Below are 16,926 nucleotides of genomic sequence, written 5' to 3' on the forward strand. Positions count from 1 at the left end.
AAGTGCTCTACTTACTGAAATGCTGACAGTAGGTTGCTAGGAAAACATTTGGAATTAACTAAGTGTTATTCATATTTTTTTTCAATATTTATTAAGTACTTACTATAAATCGGGCCTAAAATCCACCTTGTTCCATTTGCACAGCTGTGGCAGTGGCAAGTTTCAGCTGACAGTGCTGCTCTCCCAGGGCTTTACAGGAGGCCGCTCAAAGTGGTTCATTAAAAACACCCTTAGACTGCAAACCCTTCTGGGGCTGCCAGAGGATCCTGCAGATGTAGGAAGGCCAGGGATTGAGCAGTGAACTACTTGGAAAAGACCTGCGTTGGTGGTTACTGAAGGGAGAAATCTCAAGGAGAACTGAAAAGGGCTGGAGAGTGGGAGAGCATTAAGGAATTATTACAGAAGCTTGCCCCATTCTCACTTTGGCCAAGTTTAATGGCAGCTGTTGGAGGCAGAAGCTGGATGTGCATCAATATGGCTGTTCTCAAGTTCTGTGAGGGAAATTTCTGCTTTCTTGGCAGGAACCTCAGAGTACAGATGCTGCTAACAGGAAAGGAAGCACAGCATCAGATGTGACATGAGACCAAACAGTGGCTCTTTATCAGGAGTACCCACTGGCAATGCCATTCTCTGCTCTCAGGTAGAAGGTTGCTTCTGTGCACTCCTTGAGCTTTTCTTTTTTAATAATTTAATTTTATTTTTTTTAGTTGAGCATTTTTAGTTTGTCTACCAAATGCAGGTTCTCTGATCTAAGTGCCTAGGGAAATAAATGACTAAAAAACCTTAAGAGACTCCAGAACTACAAGAGTTACTTAACCTCGGAGGGAAATTGTGTTATAAAAAAATAGTTTTATGCTGTCAAACACCCTAAAGTTATAAAAGCAGGAGAGCCTTTCCAAAGTAGCTGCAAAGTCACAAATGTCCCACTGAAATTCAAGGGACTTGGCCTCTTCACTCCCAGAGTAAGATAGATGGGTTTAAGCAAATCTTGCATCAATCCTAGGAAAAGAAATTGAAAAAACCTGACAACTGCACTTCCAGTGATTGCACTTTTATTTCCTTGGAACCACGTTGGTGTATCTTTCTATAAAATTCACAGTACAAAAAAAAAAAAAGAGGCAAATTCATACTATCCAAGTGCACTACAGATGCTCTGGTCACCTACTCTACTCTGGCTGTGGGAGTTCCTAAATCATGCTTTTCTCAACTATTAGAAGCTGTAAAGTTCACTGAGAAAACAAAGCTCTGGTAAAAAGGTTCTTCAACAGGAAGAACTCCACTTATTTCCCTTGCTCCTTTCTTAGGAACTTTCTGATATGTTATGTACAAATTTATTACAATCTCAGCAAGAAAAAAAAGTGGTTTAACATTTCTCAGCTGCTCACCTCAGGAAGAGTTATTCCAGATTAAGTTAGCAATATTTGGTTTTTAGAAACCTGTATCACACAGAACCTTTGCAGAACTGTAAACTGGTTCACACTTCCACGACGAGCAGGAGCTCTGAGCAAGTCTTTGATGAAATATAAAACAATTCTCCTTAACAGTTTCCAGATAAAAGTGAGCAGCTGAACTTCGATGTTCCTTGTGGGTCCCTTTCAACTCAGGCTATTTTTTGATCCTCAGTACTTTCTGGATGACATTTGGAAGCAGTTACACTCTTCCATGTCTGCAGAACAACTTGTTTCAGTCCAAATGTTGCTTCTCAGAACAGAATTTTAGCAATACTTCATTTTATTAAAAGTAGTATACCAGCATTAGTTGGTAGGACACGAGTCATTTCATCTTGGACACAACAATAACAAACACACCAAGATCTACCTAAGGTTTGGCTTCACCTTTTCCTTTACCTCATCTGGAATCTCATCATTACTGTGTCGGACAACCAAATTATAGGGCTCCTCCTCCTCCACTGTCTCTTCATCTAATTTCTGCTCCTCCTCCAAATCCCACCTGGGGCCCTTGTTTCCCGTGGAGGAGACAGGAGAATGTTCAGAGGCGCTGAAGTCCTCGGGGACGCTGTGGAAGCTGGCGTGGGCCAGGCACTTGTGGCACAGCCGGTAGCGCCGCGTGCCCTGCTGCACCACGCAGCCCGTCAGCTCCGTCACCTGGCGCTTGCACTTCCTGCAGATCAGTTTGCCAGCCTGGTGGATCTGAAAGGATTCAAAGGTAACACATTCGCCCTTCACTCGTTTATTTTAGACTGTGAAAATTGTCACAGAGAGCAACAGACAGCTTTCCCAGGCATCGTTCTGGAGAAGAATGAGAAACAATTTTTATCTTAGCTTGCCTCACCTGGTGGTGTAAACATGTGGAATGTGTTATGGAGATTTGCTTACCAAAGGGTGATTTCTTAATTAGCCAGTAGTGATGGTGTTTTAATTAAACCACCAATTAGGTCCACCTGTAGCAAACTAGGGTATAAAAGCATGGGTTTCTTAATGAAGATTATTATGAGCCTTCTATAAATGCATGGAGTCTGTGTCAATTATTACCTGGTCCTGACCCTTTGCAGTGCCATAAAATGTGTTGAATGGCGCTAAAAAATTAAATTTTAAATACAATTTGCCACATTAAACAATGAATAATTAAATAATAATAATGAAAAATTAAACAACTCAAGCTGAGGCGCTGCTTTTCTGGTGTTGGGTTTGGAGATGCCTACACAGCTGCCACCAGCGAATTAATTCACACCTTCACGACGAGCAGTCTTTGCTGAACTACAAACCAATTCTTTAAACGTGCGGGTTTTCCTACCGTTTGGAAGTGGTTGCGGAGGTGCTCCAGGCGGGTGAACCTCTTGCCGCAGGCCTCGCAGGGGTAGGGCCGCTCCCCGGTGTGACAGCGCAGGTGGCGCTTCAGGTCCGCCCGCCGCTTCACCGTGTGCGTGCAGAACGGGCACTTGAAGCGCGTGCGGGGCAGGCCACCTGCAGGACAGGGCACACGGCACAGCCTTCTCACTGCGCTTGCACCAGGGCTCACATTCACATACACCACAGCTCGAGTTCTCTTTAAGTAGGAAACATCCCAATATATGGATGCTTATGTATGTATTATATATATATATATATCATGTGGGTACAAAATGGGCACTCTAAACACATCCAGGGCAGGTCACCTGGCAGGACAGGGCACACAGCAGAGCTTTCTCACTGCACTTTCACCAATTTTCACTTTAAAATATGTGACAGCTTGAGTTTCCTTTAAATAGGAAAAATCCTCAATATTTGGATGCTTATGTATGTATTATATATAATAATTTATCATGTGGGTGCAGAATGGGCACTTGAGATGTACCCAGGGCAGGTCACCTGGCAGGACAGGGCACACAGCAGAGCTTTCTCACTGCACTTTTCACCAGGTTTCAGATTAAAATACACAACAGCTCGAGTTTTCTTTAAATAGGAAAAATCCCCAGTATTTGGGATATTTGGATGCTTGTATCAGTATGTATTATAGTATATAATGATACATAGAATACAGGCTTTGGGGGATGTGGGAAATGGATTTATAGAAAATTTTCCAAGTTTGATAGGCTTACAAACTATGTATTTCTGTGTAAACTTAGAGATAAGAAATGTTGATTTGGGAATGTTATGGAATAAGACAGATATTGTTGAGAGATGAACTAAAAATAAGTTTTTAAAAATAGTTTTATAAATAAGGGGGATATAGATTTATTAGATATATATCTATGTATATCCCCCAGCTTGCATTTTTATTCTTATTTAACATGTTAATTGACCACTTGATAGTGTTTTCCTCCTGACAACATTTTTTAGATATAAAGCTTATCATAAATATGCAGCTGTTTATACATAGCCATCATATCTGACTCTTCCACCAGCTAATGCTTCATAGCTTTGACATTTTTAATCTCTGTGTGAAATATAAAGATGACTTTAGAATATGCAATTATGATCTACAGATGTGTTCATTTCCAAAGGAATGCACGTGGGAATAAACCTGTCAGCTTTGTTCCACCCTCTCGGGCAGGTGATGTCAGAAGTTTGGGCTGGTTGGGCCCCAAAATGCAACATCCCAGCAATGCCAGGACCTCTCATGTGAGGGACCTGGATTGGGCTGAGGTTGAACACCTCTGTTATTGCCACATACTGGAGGAACTCAGTCTTTCAGGTCCCCAGGCCAATTACAGCCCTTAAGGCTTCATTAAACTCCACTTGGGCACAAATAATCAGGCATGTTTTGGTTGAAATTTACAGAATACCTGGGTCAGTCCCATTCCTATTCCCATGCCCTGTTCTGGCTTCAAAATCTTAGTATTAGCACAAAAATGAGCAGATAAAATCACCTATCATTCCAGGCAGGCTTTTGGTTTCCATGCAGCCATACAAATTCCTTCCAAATCACCATCTGAATTCTCCTAAATAAAACCAAACTTTTCCAAGCGGTTTCTATTGTTTACCTTCATTCCAGCTACTCATTACCCCTAAAATTGTGGGCATTGAGGTGTACAGTTCTTCTGCCTTTAACTCCATGAACTCAGGAGTTCTGGAAAGTTCTTGTTCTAGCTGAGCAACCGACCACCTCTTGGCTCCGGCCTCTGCTCCGGGATGGTATCCAAAGTCCTCCTGATCCACGTCGTTCTCGGCATCGAACTCTGCCTCGTCTGCTCCGTGGGAGATGTGAGCAGGGTCCGAGGCCCCGGCTCGCTCCGCTTTGCCCCCTCCCAGCTCCCAGCTCTGCGACAGCCCCAGGTGCTTGCGGCGCTTCCTCGTGGAGCCCTGCTTCCTGCCCCTTCTGGACAGCTGGGTCTCTGCCCGCTGCAGGATCACCTCTGAGGACAGGTAGCTGCTGTAACTGCTCCAGGAGTTTTCATTCCCGTTGGGTTTTTCATCCGGGATGGAGTAGGAGCGCCGGGGGTTGCTCTTTGCTTTCCTTCTGGAGCGATAAAGAGCCGGGCGGGCAGGGGTGGGCTCAGTGCTCTCACTCTTGGCCGAGAGGCTGAGGTAATGATCCTTTTCCTTTTCATTAATATCCAATGAGGACTTAATGAAGGTCTTGCAGACATTGAGGATATCTGTCATCTGCAGATAGCTGGCAGCTGACATGACTTCGATCACATTCTGACCCGTTAACGACAATATCCCTGAATACACAAAGTCCAGGATGACCATGAACGTCTCTGGAGAGAAGACCTCGAACGTGGCTATTGTTGGCTGACTCGTCTCCTTCGAGCTCTGCGAAAGGAGCATTTTGAAGTAGCCACTGCTGGCAAACAGCACATTGCGATGGGCTTTGAACACCTTGCCCTCCACCAGGATGTTGCAGTCACAGAACAAGTCCTGCTTCCGCTGCTCGTTCAGCTGCTCCAGGAGGTGAGACTGGTGGGAAGAAATCTCCATTCCAGGCGGGGAGTAAGAGGAACGTTTGCTGTAAAGGAAAAAACATCATCATTATAATCTAAATCAATGATGCTGAATCCTAATTTAAAGAGATGAGCTCTCTTTTAAAAAGCGCTATCACATTCCCAATGCATCTCCAATCTCCCCGCGGCCGCTGCTCTGCATAACAAGAGACAAGAAACTTAACTCCAAAAGAGGTGAAAAGATGTCCCAGCGGGATTACTCCGTATCCCAAAAGAAAGAAAATTATGTCGACCAAGCCATGATGGTTCTCGGACTCTGCAGGAGAACTTGGCCCTCCCGCCCTGGGCAGAGCCGCGGGTCCCCGGTGGGCGCAGCCTCCGCCCCGGCGCATCGGGACCGCTCGAATGCGGCGGCAGCGCCCCGGGATCGCCGCCCTCCCGGCCCGAGCCGCCGGCATTGGCCGCGGCCGCCGTCGCTCACCCGCCCGCCCGAGCTGGCCGCTCGCTCCCGGGCAGTCCGGGTCGCCCGACGGCGCCGGAGCCGCTCCGCCAGCGCGGAGGCGCCGCCCGGTCCCGCTCCCGCCGCGCCCGCCCCGGCCCCTGCGCGCTGCCCTCCGCCCGCACGGAGCGCCCCGGGCCGGGCGTGCCGCCCGCGGGAGCGGAGCCGCGGCTGCCGCTCCGCCAGAGCCCCCCGCGTCCCGCCCGGTGCCCGCGGTTACCCCGGCCGGTCCCGCTCCCGTCCCGCCGCCCGTCTCGGCTCCGCCGGCAGCGCCCGCGCCGCCCCCGCTCCCGCCGCCCCCTCTCGCCGCCGCCGCCCCGCCAGAGCCCCTTTGTGTCCGCGCCCGGGGCTGCAAATGGCGCCCGCCGGGGACGCGGCAGCGCCGGCACCGAGCGGCTCCGGGCGGCCCGAGGCGCCCGCGGCCACCGCGGAGCCCCGCGCCCTGCTCGCTGCCGACAGCCCCGACGCGCGCCCGGTCCTTCCCATCAGCGCAAAGCAGAACGGGCACTCACCGGCGGGGTGCTGCGGGCGCTGCCGCCGAGCCGGGGGAGCGGGCGGTGGCTGCGGGATCCCCGGCTCCGCCTCGGGGCTCGCCGTGCCTCCAGGCGCCGCGCCGCCGCTCCCGCAGCCCCGAGCCCTGCGAGCCCGAGCGGCACAGAAACAAAAGGTATTTGCTGACGTGGGCGTTGGACACGGACGCCCGAGGGCTGGGGACACAATTAAAGGGGCAACGCACCGAGTGCAGCCGCAGCCCGGCGCCCGCCTCGGCCCCGGCGCCCGCGCCGCTCCCGTCCCCGCACCCACACGCTGCTCCGAGGCCGCTGCCCCGCTCGCACAGGGCTTTGTTGCTGCTACCTTTGTGTGTGAGGAGGGAAGGCGCCACCTGAACGGGGAACGGCAGAGATCCGGAGCTCCGCGGTGTAGGATTAATGATATTAAGTCGATATCGCAGCATTTTTATAACGGGGTTTTTGTATTCAAACAATGAGGATAATCCCAAAGCAAAGCGCTGCACGTAGGAGTGCAATACACAGATTGTCCTGTTTTCCCTTCTGGGTGGAAGCTGGAATCAGGATGCCTGTTAGAAGACAAGACGCTTTCAAATTCGTGCCTGTTAGATGAGATTTCTTTTAGTCTTATTCCTGGAGATCATGGAAGAATTTTGAGAAGGAAGCTCTGCAGTCATCGGTACAGTCCCCTCCTCAGAGCAGGCTGCAAGAACCTGGCCAAGGACAGTTCCCATTTCCACAGCGGGCGTCGGCTGAGATCTTCAATAGTGTTTAATTTATTCCAGCAGCTAAGCCAAGATAGGGAAGGCTCTTTCCAGCCACTCCTCCCAATTTTCCGTACAAAATCTCTTGTTCTGCATCCTTGCTCTGTTTAAAATTCTTGATGCACTGAATAAGCCTCCTCTTTGCATTTCATGAGTTAAGTAGGATGAAAGGTTATGCCTCTAGTGTAGAAAGGTTTTAAGTTAAACAGTATAGAAAATATTTAACTAAATGATATTATAAGCTTTTCTTAGTAGCTTATCAACTTATACCCGTCACTCAACAGACAGTGTTGGCATGAATTTGTACCTCATGGAAAAATTCTGCAAGGCAAGGGCTGGGGGATTAGAACAGCCTTTTCCTCAAAACTCAATCTTTTGGGCAGAATTGGGGATTTCTGCTTCTATTTCATTTTTGTACTTGTTGCCTCCAAGCACCAGTAACTGAAATAGAAGGAAGGTAGACATTGGCATGGCTCTGTAATGGGATAACTCTGACAGTGATCATATGCTTCAGGGAAGAAATGTATATTATTTTATATCCAGCAGAGTGTTTTGTGGGGGTTTTTTCTCTTTAAGTTATCATTGAAAAGTTGAGATGGATCCCAAAATCCTGGAGGATGGAACATTCTGCAGAGCCAGGAGTAAGGGAAGGATTCCTGTAGCAGTCAGAGTCAGCCCTCTGTGAGATCTGTGGGCTTTCAGTATTTTCAAAGCCACCCTAAATCAATATTTTTGCTTTTTCTTTCTTATGTCAATTCTTTAGAAGTGGAATAGAATCCAAATTACAAAAGGTTGGAAAGGGAGATTCATTCTGAAGTCAGTCTTTAGGATTTTTGGGTTTTTTTTAGTGGGGCTGCCCAACTGTTTAACCTTTGACGTAAGGACAATTGACATTTTTTGGATAGCAAATATGGATGTTTAGGTAATTTAATGGCAAACAGAAAAAAAAAAAAAAAGGAAATTATGTGAAAGAACTAATCAAGCATCACACAAGTCATAGGTTTTTTGGGGCAGAGAGAATTCTGTAAGAAACACCTGAAAAGGAAGAGAGGGAATTTTTAAATTCAGTATTTCAGCCTTTGAAAGGATGGGAAGATATTGTCAGAAAATAAGGATAGTTAAGAGACATTGATCAGAGGATGATGAACTTTGTCTTCACTCTTGACTGTGGTTTTGTGAATACAAAGTAAACACGAACCAGGCAAAAATAATCACAGAATTCTTGGAAAAGACCCTAACATCAAATCCAGCACTAAACCTTGTCCCTAGGAGACATAAAGATGAAAGAAATACAAGGAAGTAAATAAATTCAGTGGGAACATCCCCGTGTGGTCTTTGCTTTCCTTCTTGAAAGGAAATGTTCCTTGTGCTGATGAGGGGCGTGTGATCCTCACAGAAATATGAAGAAGACAATCAGAGGCAATGGAAGGAGACAAAAAGAAAACAAATACTTTCATTTAGAGAAAAAAAACCAAAATATGTGAGTGTAAAATGAAGGACGTGGAAAACAGAAGGCACTTAACATTTATCTTGTCTTGCAATACAAAAAGAAGGAAACAACGACCAAAATTAAGACAACAAATGTAAAAATGGTAACTTTTAAAAAACAGAAAAACATCATTGACCTGTGGGAATCACAGCCTTGAGCTAAACCTCCAAGCTTAATATGATACTTTAAAAATGACTACAGATATCTAGTTTTACTAATGAGAATAACAATATATAAATCCAGGGAAAAGCCCTTATTTGCCCAGCAAATCAACAATTAATCTGCCTGTGTTTAAAAAGTAAAAGTCTTCCTGTGGATAGATTGTTCCATTTGCCCATTAGAGCCACTTCAGATGTGTTCTGAAGCATCTGCTCCTCAGTATTGTTAGATTTATGATCTCTAATTAAATTGAGTATTGATCCAAAAATCCCTTTGCTTCTAAAAACACCCCCACTATTAAGAAACACTTAATAGTCTGACCTTTGCAGCTGGCAGTTAAGATTTCAGGCCTGGAGAGAACACTTTATTTTCCCCTCCCCTTCACCCATCCCCAAAGAAACCCAGACCAATTCCAGCCACGTTTTCACCCTGGGACAGCAGGCACTGATACCTGGGATTTGTTGTCAAACTGTTTAATGGAAAGGGAAAGGGAAACATCTATGAAATTTGAGCAAAGTCACTCCATGTTCTGTGAAATATTTCTTGTTCTGTGTATTTGATTTAGTCCAGGTTGCTCAGGAATATTTCTAAGCCATTTAATAACAGGCATTTTAGGAGTTTAAAAGCTCCAAGAAATTAAATGTCTTTTCACATCAAGTCCATTTTTGGGCTGCTGACCAAATGTCCCATAAAACCAAGTGTAAGTCTTGTTTAAGATGTTTTCATCTGGGTAATCATGAAGATTTTTAAATTACCCCCACCCCAAACCTAAGCCAATCAATTCTAATTTTTGTAGGAATAAAACACCATTTCTTGTGTCCTTGGGATGCTTCCCATGAAGAGGAGGGTGCTTAATGCTTACACTGAATTTAGCATGAAGTTCTCCAGTTGTCATTTGTTGGTCACCTGCAGCCTGGAATGAAAATTCTGCACTCTCTGGTCATGATGATACAAGAAAGTTATACAATTTTTACACAACTAAAAAGAAAATAGTGACTTTTTAGCTGTCCCTGGCAAGGTTATATAGTACATATACATATACATATGTATGTGGGATTGTTGGGTAAGAAACCTGGGCTTCAGCCAAACATGCTTACAAAGCTGTAAAAAAGAAAAAAATAGATATCATTTTCTAAGTCTACAGCCATTGAGTCCCATGATCCCAAAAGCTGGAATAACACTCAGGTGTGTCCAAGGAATGCAGAGCAGCAGCACCCCAGGAGCATCTCCTGCTCCTCTCCTGTTGACAGTGCTGGCTAAGAGAAACTCACCAAGCAGCAAAACCAAGCTCCATTTCCTAAAAAAGTAACATTTCTTCATCATAAGTCATCTCTGTAGCCTAATTGTGGGTGAACTGACACAAATATGGTGTCTAGAACTTCCAGTACATCTTGGTCTCAGTGGTGCAGACTGGAAAAGTTGCACAGAATCCAATATCCTGAGCTGGAGGGGACCCACAAGGATCATCCAAATCCAACTCCTGGCCCTGCACCCCAACAATCCCATCATGTCTGGGCACTTTTGAGAGGTTTCAAAATCTAAAAAAAGAGTATTTTAATAGTGCTTATTAAAATAGCCCAGTCTGAGATCCTAATTTTGAGACTAAAACATTTACTGCCATCAATTAATGATCCAAATTTTTAATCAGTTTGTCTGTGATGTGTTAAGCATTTATGTGCTTATTTTCTTTTAAAGAAATCAGTCTTGAACATATGATCTACTAAAGATTCATCTCATCCTAATAAATTTTACAGAAATCCTTTTCCAGACAAAAGTGCCAAAACATTTTAAATGCTCTTTCTTAATTAGCTGTTGTTTTCCTTATCATAACATGAAGATTTCATGAAATTTCATGGAAGATTCTCTTCACTTCTGAACACTCAAGAGAGGTTGTCTGGTGTGGGGAGTTTTATACTTTGTTTATGGCCCAGTGATATAAACCCCACCTCTCTCCAAGTGTAAAAAATGGGTAATTTACAATAATCTGCAACTTTTAAAAAGTATTCAGACCTCCTTGCAAGAGGCTTTGAGACATGCCCCATTGCCTGCTATAAAAATTATCCATGTACTACTGCAGTTTCCTTGTTTATCCCTAATTCCAGGATGGATCTTTTTAGCCAAAAAACACATGGGGGTTCTGCTAACAAACCAGCATGGCCTCAATGGCGTGTCCATAAATACATGCAAGTCTGGACCTGTTCAACCACATGTCTCTGTAGGATCAGCTGGCAGAGGGCATTTGCTCACAGGACATCCTCCCTCTTCCACAGAATCCCCAATCCTTGTCTCTTGCAGCTACCTAATGTTTGGTTTCACTTCCTTCTCCTCCGCCTCATCCTCGCTGTCATCCACTTGCTGAATGACCAAGTCGCTGGAGCCGTCCTCCACGATCTCCACGTCAGACCTGTTGTCCTCCCCGCCGTAGTGCCACCTGGAGTCCTTGTCCCCGTCCTGTGGGAACTCCAGAGGAGCCTCAGCCTCCAAGTCAATGCGGATGCTGTCGATGCCAGCCTCGGCCAGGCACTCGTTGCACAGTCTGTAGCGCCGCGTGCCCTCCTGCACCACCTGCCCCGTCAGCTCGGTGACGTGCCGCTTGCACTTCCTGCAGATGGGCTTGCACGCCTGGTGGATCTGGGGACACCACAAGGGACGGACTTGTTGAGTGTACGCAATTTTTTGGGAGGTGATAAAAATCAAGTCGCGGCGTTGCTTCAATTTGAGAGATGTCGAACACTGAACTGCACCAGCCCAGGCGTGGTAATTGCCCACTGGAGCTCTCACAGGCTGCAGAGAGCAGAACCTCTGCAAGCCATCAATTACCCAACAAATTCCTCCCCTTTCCCGCAAATTATCCCTCAATTCGACTGCAACCAAAGCAAATTAATTTTCTATTCCCCTCTTCTTTACAGGAGTCATTAGATCAACCAGATACACTCACGCTGTGTTTAATTAGCCAGATTTATACGTTAAATAAATCATGCAGTTGCTAAAAATACTCACGGTTCGAAAATGGCTGCTGAGGTGATCCAGCCTGCTGAACCTCTTCCCACACGCCTCGCAGGGGTACGGCCGCTCGCCCGTGTGACAGCGGAGGTGACGCTTCAGGTCGGCTTTTCTCTTCACCACGTGGCTGCAGAACGGACACTTGAACCTCATCCTGGCCAGGTCATCTGTCAGAAAATAACAGAATTGAAAAAAAAAAATTAAAATTGTGTCACGTAATGCTCTAGGAAAAGGTGTTTTACGAGAAGAACAGCACATCACTTTTGTTAAAATAATATTCACTGGTTGTTTCGAGCACAAAGGTTTTGTGTTTGCCTGTAGATTACACAGGTGTGCAATAAAGGAGGAGTGGACCATTGGCTGTATGAACACAGACCTGGTAAAGCCAGCCTCAGGGCTTGGAGCAGCCTGGGATAGTGGGAGGTGTCCCTGCCCATGGCAGGGAGTGGAGCAAAATGAGCTTTAAGGTCCTTTCCAACCCAAACCATTCTGTGATTTCATGAAAATGAGCTTAAAAATATCCCAACTTATATTTATTTTTAAATTGAATACCCTAGCTACTTCAAGAACTCAAATTTATTTCAATAATGAGCTAAACTTTCCAAACATACATTTCTGGACAATACACCTGTCTTTTTGGCAGTTGTGCTTTACTATTGAGCAAGACCTGTTTTCTCAGAGGCAGAAGAGAGGATTCCCAGGTGTCTGACCGCACTCACCTTCAGCCCAGCTCCCCATGACTCCCAGGATGGAGGGCATGCTCCCGTACTGCTCCTCAGCTTTGGAGGCCTTGGATTTGCCGGAGGAGCGGGGCGACTCGTGCTCCTGCTGGGACACAGCCAGGCCCCTGGGCATCACCTCAGCCCCCTGGCCGAACTGGAAGCCCACGTGAGGAGCCTCCAGCTCCGTGTCGATGTGCACCTGCTCCTCGGGCGGCGCGGCGTGCCCGGCGGGCTCGGCAGCCCTGTCCTCCAGCTTGCTGGATTTATAGTGCGGGATGTCCGAGGGCTGCTGCAGCCCCGGGTGCCGCGGTTTCTTCAGGGAATCCTGCCGCTGCTCGTGTTTGGACAGCTGCTGCTGGGCATTTCTTTGAGAGCTGGGGTAATAGTTGAAACTGCCCCAAGCGTTGCCGCCCATCATGCAAGCGGCAGGGTCTGGGCTGGAGTGGGAGTGCGGGGGGCTGCTCTCTGCCCTCCACCCCCCGCCGTACACACAGGAGCGCTCCACGCCGTTGGAACTCACATCTTTGTCTGACAGGCTGAAGTAGCGATCCTTCTCCTTCTCGCTGATGTCCAGCGACGACTTGATGAAGGTTTTACACACGCTGATCACATCGGTCATCTGCAGGTAGCTGGCAGCTGACATGACTTCGATCACATTCTGACCAGTGAGCGACAGTTTGCCTGAATACACAAAATCTAGGATGACTGTGAAGGTGTCAGGAGAAAAGGCCTGGAAAGTGGCTGTCGTGGACTGACTCGTCTCCTTCGAGCTCTGCGAAAGGAGCATTTTGAAGTAGCCACTGCTGGCAAACAGCACATTGCGATGGGCTTTGAACACCTTGCCCTCCACCAGGATGTTGCAGTCACAGAACAAGTCCTGCCTGCGCTGCTCATTTAGTTGCTGCAAGAGGTGAAACTGATGAGAAGAAATCTCCATCCCAGAAAAGGTGAAATGAAACGTTGTTCTAAAAAAATGAAGAAAATTATTACACTCTTGACTTCAATGCTGTGTAACTCAGCCAAAATGCCAGACCCAATTTTACAGCTATCTTTCCAAAAAACAGCATTTCTTTAAATCTACAAATATATTTAAACCACGATATTCTCAACCATGGATTCATTTTCCAACAGGACAACAGGGATGACAAAGCCAAGCCCGCACTATTTGGCACAGACGGGTGTGCTCCAGCCGGGAGCATCCCCATCCCCAGGTTGCGGGGCTGGAGCCGTGCCGCCCGCGGGAGCTGCGCAGCCTTCAGGCAGCTCCGGCAAGACGAGGAGCCCAGAGCAGCTGCGGCTGCCACCGCGGCCGTGCCTCGAACGGGCGGTTCCGCCTCGAACGGGCGATTCCGCCTCGAACCGGCGGTTCCGCCTCGCCCGCTCCGCCCGGGCTGCGGCCCCGCCGCCGCCGAAGGCTCCGGGAGCGGGGCTCCGGCAGCGCCCCGGCCCCCCCGGCAGTGGCCGCGGCCGCCGTCACTCACCCGCCCGGCCGGTCCCCGGCAGCCCGGGACGCCCGGCGGGCCCCGCTCCGCCTCGGGAACCGCAGCGCCCGCCCGCCCCTGCGCGCTGCCTCCGCCCGCACGGAGCGCCCCGGGCCGGGCAGGCGCCCGCGGGAACGGAGCCGCGGCTGCCGCTCCGCCAGAGCCCCCCGCGTCCCGCCCGGTGCCCGCTGCCCGCTGCCCGGTGCCCGCTGCCCGGTGCCCGCTGCCCGGTGCCGCTCCCGCCCCGCGCCCGCAGCCCCTCGGCCGGCAGCGCCCCCGCTCCCGCCCCGCGCAGCGCAGCGCCTTTGTGTCCGCGCCCGGGGCTGCAAATGGCGCCCGCCGGGGACGCGGCAGCGCCGGCTCCGGGCGGCCCCGGGCGGCACCGGCAGCACCGGGCGGCTCCGGGCGGCCCCAAGCGCCCCGCGGCCGCTGCGGAGCCCCGCGCTCTCCTCGCAAGCGGGCAGGCTGCGGGGCCCGTTCCGCCCCAAAGCCAGCGCCCTGCCCGGCCTACCGGCGTGCCGGAGCCGCCACTCACCGGCGGGGTGCTGCGGGCGCTGCCGCCGAGCCGGGGGAGCGGGCGGTGGCTGCGGGATCCCCGGCTCCGCCTCGGGGCTCGCCGTGCCTCCAGGCGCCGCGCCGCCGCTCCCGCAGCCCCGAGCCCTGCGAGCCCGAGCGGCACAGAAACAAAAGGTATTTGCTGACGTGGGCGTTGGACACGGACGCCCGAGGGCTGGGGACACAATTAAAGGGGCAACGCACCGAGTGCAGCCGCAGCCCGGCGCCCGCCTCGGCCCCGGCGCCCGCGCCGCTCCCGTCCCCGCACCCACACGCTGCTCCGAGGGGCTGGCGTGCCCCAGATGCCTCCTTTTCACACCTTCATCTATAGCAGGGGCCTCCATGACCCAAATCCTTCGCCTTTCTCTTGCAGCGTCCTCCAAAGGAGATGTGACATCTTCTTTTCTCTGTTGGTGTCTGTTATCTTCTGAAGAAAGCATGGCTGAAAGCGAAACCTGAACCTCTCACCTTCTCTCCCTCGAAGTTTAGTATCTTTCTCCTTCCTCTTCTTACCACCAGGGTCTTTTCTGTGATTTTGACGCCCCAGTTATTTTTCATAAATATTTATTTTCCCATGGAAACCGTTCTTCCTTAACCGAGCCCTTTGTGGCATTTTTGGCCTTTCCTTCTCTAACTTCAGACATTCCACCTTGAAACAATTTATCTTTCTTTCCCCAGTGTAGCAAAACTGACTAAAGACTTTATCTAGAGATAACAACCCAAAGACTCTTTCCTTTAATCATTAGAACCATTCTCCTAGTAATTCCTATACATTTATTCATCTCCAATTTATATCCATTTGTATTTTGTGCATATAGATGTTTATGTAATAATATTCTTTTCCAGCTTATTTCCCCCATTTTCATAAACTTTCTTAGTTTTGTAGATTGTCCTTTCAAACCCAGGCTGTGATCTCAAAATCTTCATGAGACCCATTCTGCTTCTGTGAGATTCTAAATTGAACATTCTTGAACATGAAACAACTGGAATTCACCCCAGCTTCTCACAGCTCTTACCACTGAGAAGCAAAGAATAGAACCAACTAAACAGTCAGATTGTTTAATGTATAAACCAGAACATTTATTTGTAGCATCAGGGTTTATTACCATTTGAATTCATTCCTTTAAAGTTTATTTTTGCCTGTCAAGCCAAGTGAGTAGCACTCTTTCTATTCAACATGGAGTCACAGAACCCCAGGATGGTTTGGGCTGGATAGGACCTTAAAGACCATGGCCAGGGACACCTTGTTGCTCAACATTCTACATATTTTTTTCACATTTCTGCCCAAATTATTTCATCAGCTGAAAGCTTCCCTTGGAAAAGAATTATCTGGAGGTATTTGTTCTGTTTGACTTGCCTGGGTGGTGCTTTCACTCCTGTCAGTGGGGCTTTGGATCAATGTCAACAGGAGCTCGAGGGTTCTCCTTCTGCCAGGAACAGGCAAGAGAATTTAAAAAATATGGGGGGAAATGTCAGTGTTATCTGGAGTAGCTTAATTAGAATTTTTAAAGATGCTACAAGTGCTTTCCTCAGAGCACCTCCTGCTCGCTGCTCCGTGCTGTGGATCCAGGAACAGCCACAGGACAAACTCTGCTTTTCTCATCCATGGGGCTGATTTCATCCCCTCGTGCACAGGGATGCATCCCAAACAATCCCAGACGTCAGAGAGGGGTTTTTTAGGTTGTGTTTCTAAATTATAGAGCAAATCTCAGCTGAGAAAGTTCCACTTGAGATAAATGCTGTTTGGAGCATTTATCCAGAGGGAATGTGCTTGGCAGCTGTGTGAAGGAGGTGAAGGAGCTGCTCCTCACAGCCAGAGTGTAAAGAGTCTGCTCCTCAGAGAACAGTCACACTAAAAAAATTTACATTTTTCTTGCTCATAGGAAAACTAACATACATTTCTCCTTGGGTTTGGTAACCAAATAGGATTAACAGTAGTGATATATAATGGTATAGTGTAATATATTATAATAGTTTAATTAACTGTGGCACCAATTAAAATATTTCAATTCTCCTCAAAATAAATATTCCTCATGAATCACAGCCTTCAGTGATGCTGCATCTTCTAACTTTAATTATCCGGGGATATTTTTTACCAAGGAAAACTCAAGATGCTCTACTAGAACAACTTAAGGAACTGTTCAAAGCCTAGAAATTAATTAGGAGTGAGATTACAATTGTCATGTGATCACTGCCAGCTTGGATTTGGGTTTTCTTCATTTGCATCGCCTTTCCTGTCCTCGCCTTTTCCCAAGGAGCGAACCAGGAGAGCTGAATCAGGTCTGGGCTCCACGCTCGTGTTCCAGCACAAATCCCAATCTGGGGTGCAAACCCATGGAGCCCCCGGGGCACACAGAGATCGCCTCCCTTTTCAAAACGAGCAGGAAATCAGAACGCCCTGTCCTCAACCCCCAGTCCC

At 48.2% G+C, this 16,926-nt stretch overlaps 2 protein-coding genes across 8 annotated transcripts; both read right to left on the minus strand.

Moving 5' to 3' along the window:
* Positions 1–1,713: 1,713 nt before the first annotated feature.
* Positions 1,714–8,464, minus strand: LOC135285634 (zinc finger and BTB domain-containing protein 8A-like). 4 transcript variants are annotated; one of them, XM_064398084.1, is made up of 4 exons: positions 6,681–8,464; positions 4,424–5,391; positions 2,755–2,924; positions 1,714–2,150 (listed from the first exon to the last, which is right to left on the minus strand). In XM_064398084.1, the coding sequence occupies exons 2-4, from the start codon at positions 5,361–5,363 to the stop codon at positions 1,815–1,817; spliced, it is 1,446 nt and encodes a 481-aa protein (XP_064254154.1). In that variant the 5' UTR covers positions 5,364–5,391; positions 6,681–8,464; the 3' UTR covers positions 1,714–1,814. The 4 variants fall into 4 exon arrangements, with proteins under 4 accessions (XP_064254154.1, XP_064254153.1, XP_064254155.1 ...); XM_064398083.1 differs by lacking the exon at positions 6,681–8,464 and adding an exon at positions 6,338–6,645; XM_064398085.1 differs by lacking the exon at positions 6,681–8,464 and adding an exon at positions 6,046–6,172.
* Positions 8,465–8,604: 140 nt separating this feature from the next.
* On the minus strand, positions 8,605–15,003 carry LOC135285633 (zinc finger and BTB domain-containing protein 8A-like). Of its 4 annotated transcripts, none has more exons than XM_064398080.1 (4): positions 14,827–15,003; positions 12,469–13,436; positions 11,747–11,916; positions 8,605–11,377 (listed from the first exon to the last, which is right to left on the minus strand). In XM_064398080.1, exons 2-4 carry the CDS (start codon positions 13,406–13,408, stop codon positions 11,042–11,044), a joined length of 1,446 nt encoding a protein of 481 aa, XP_064254150.1. In that variant the 5' UTR covers positions 13,409–13,436; positions 14,827–15,003; the 3' UTR covers positions 8,605–11,041. The 4 variants fall into 4 exon arrangements, with proteins under 4 accessions (XP_064254150.1, XP_064254151.1, XP_064254148.1 ...); XM_064398081.1 differs by lacking the exon at positions 14,827–15,003 and adding an exon at positions 14,464–14,764; XM_064398078.1 differs by lacking the exon at positions 14,827–15,003 and adding an exon at positions 14,488–14,763.
* Between the last annotated feature and the right edge of the window lie 1,923 nt (positions 15,004–16,926).

The sequence above is a fragment of the Passer domesticus genome, chromosome 24, assembly GCF_036417665.1.
Source record: "Passer domesticus isolate bPasDom1 chromosome 24, bPasDom1.hap1, whole genome shotgun sequence".
In the NCBI taxonomy this organism is placed as follows: Eukaryota; Metazoa; Chordata; class Aves; order Passeriformes; family Passeridae; genus Passer; species Passer domesticus.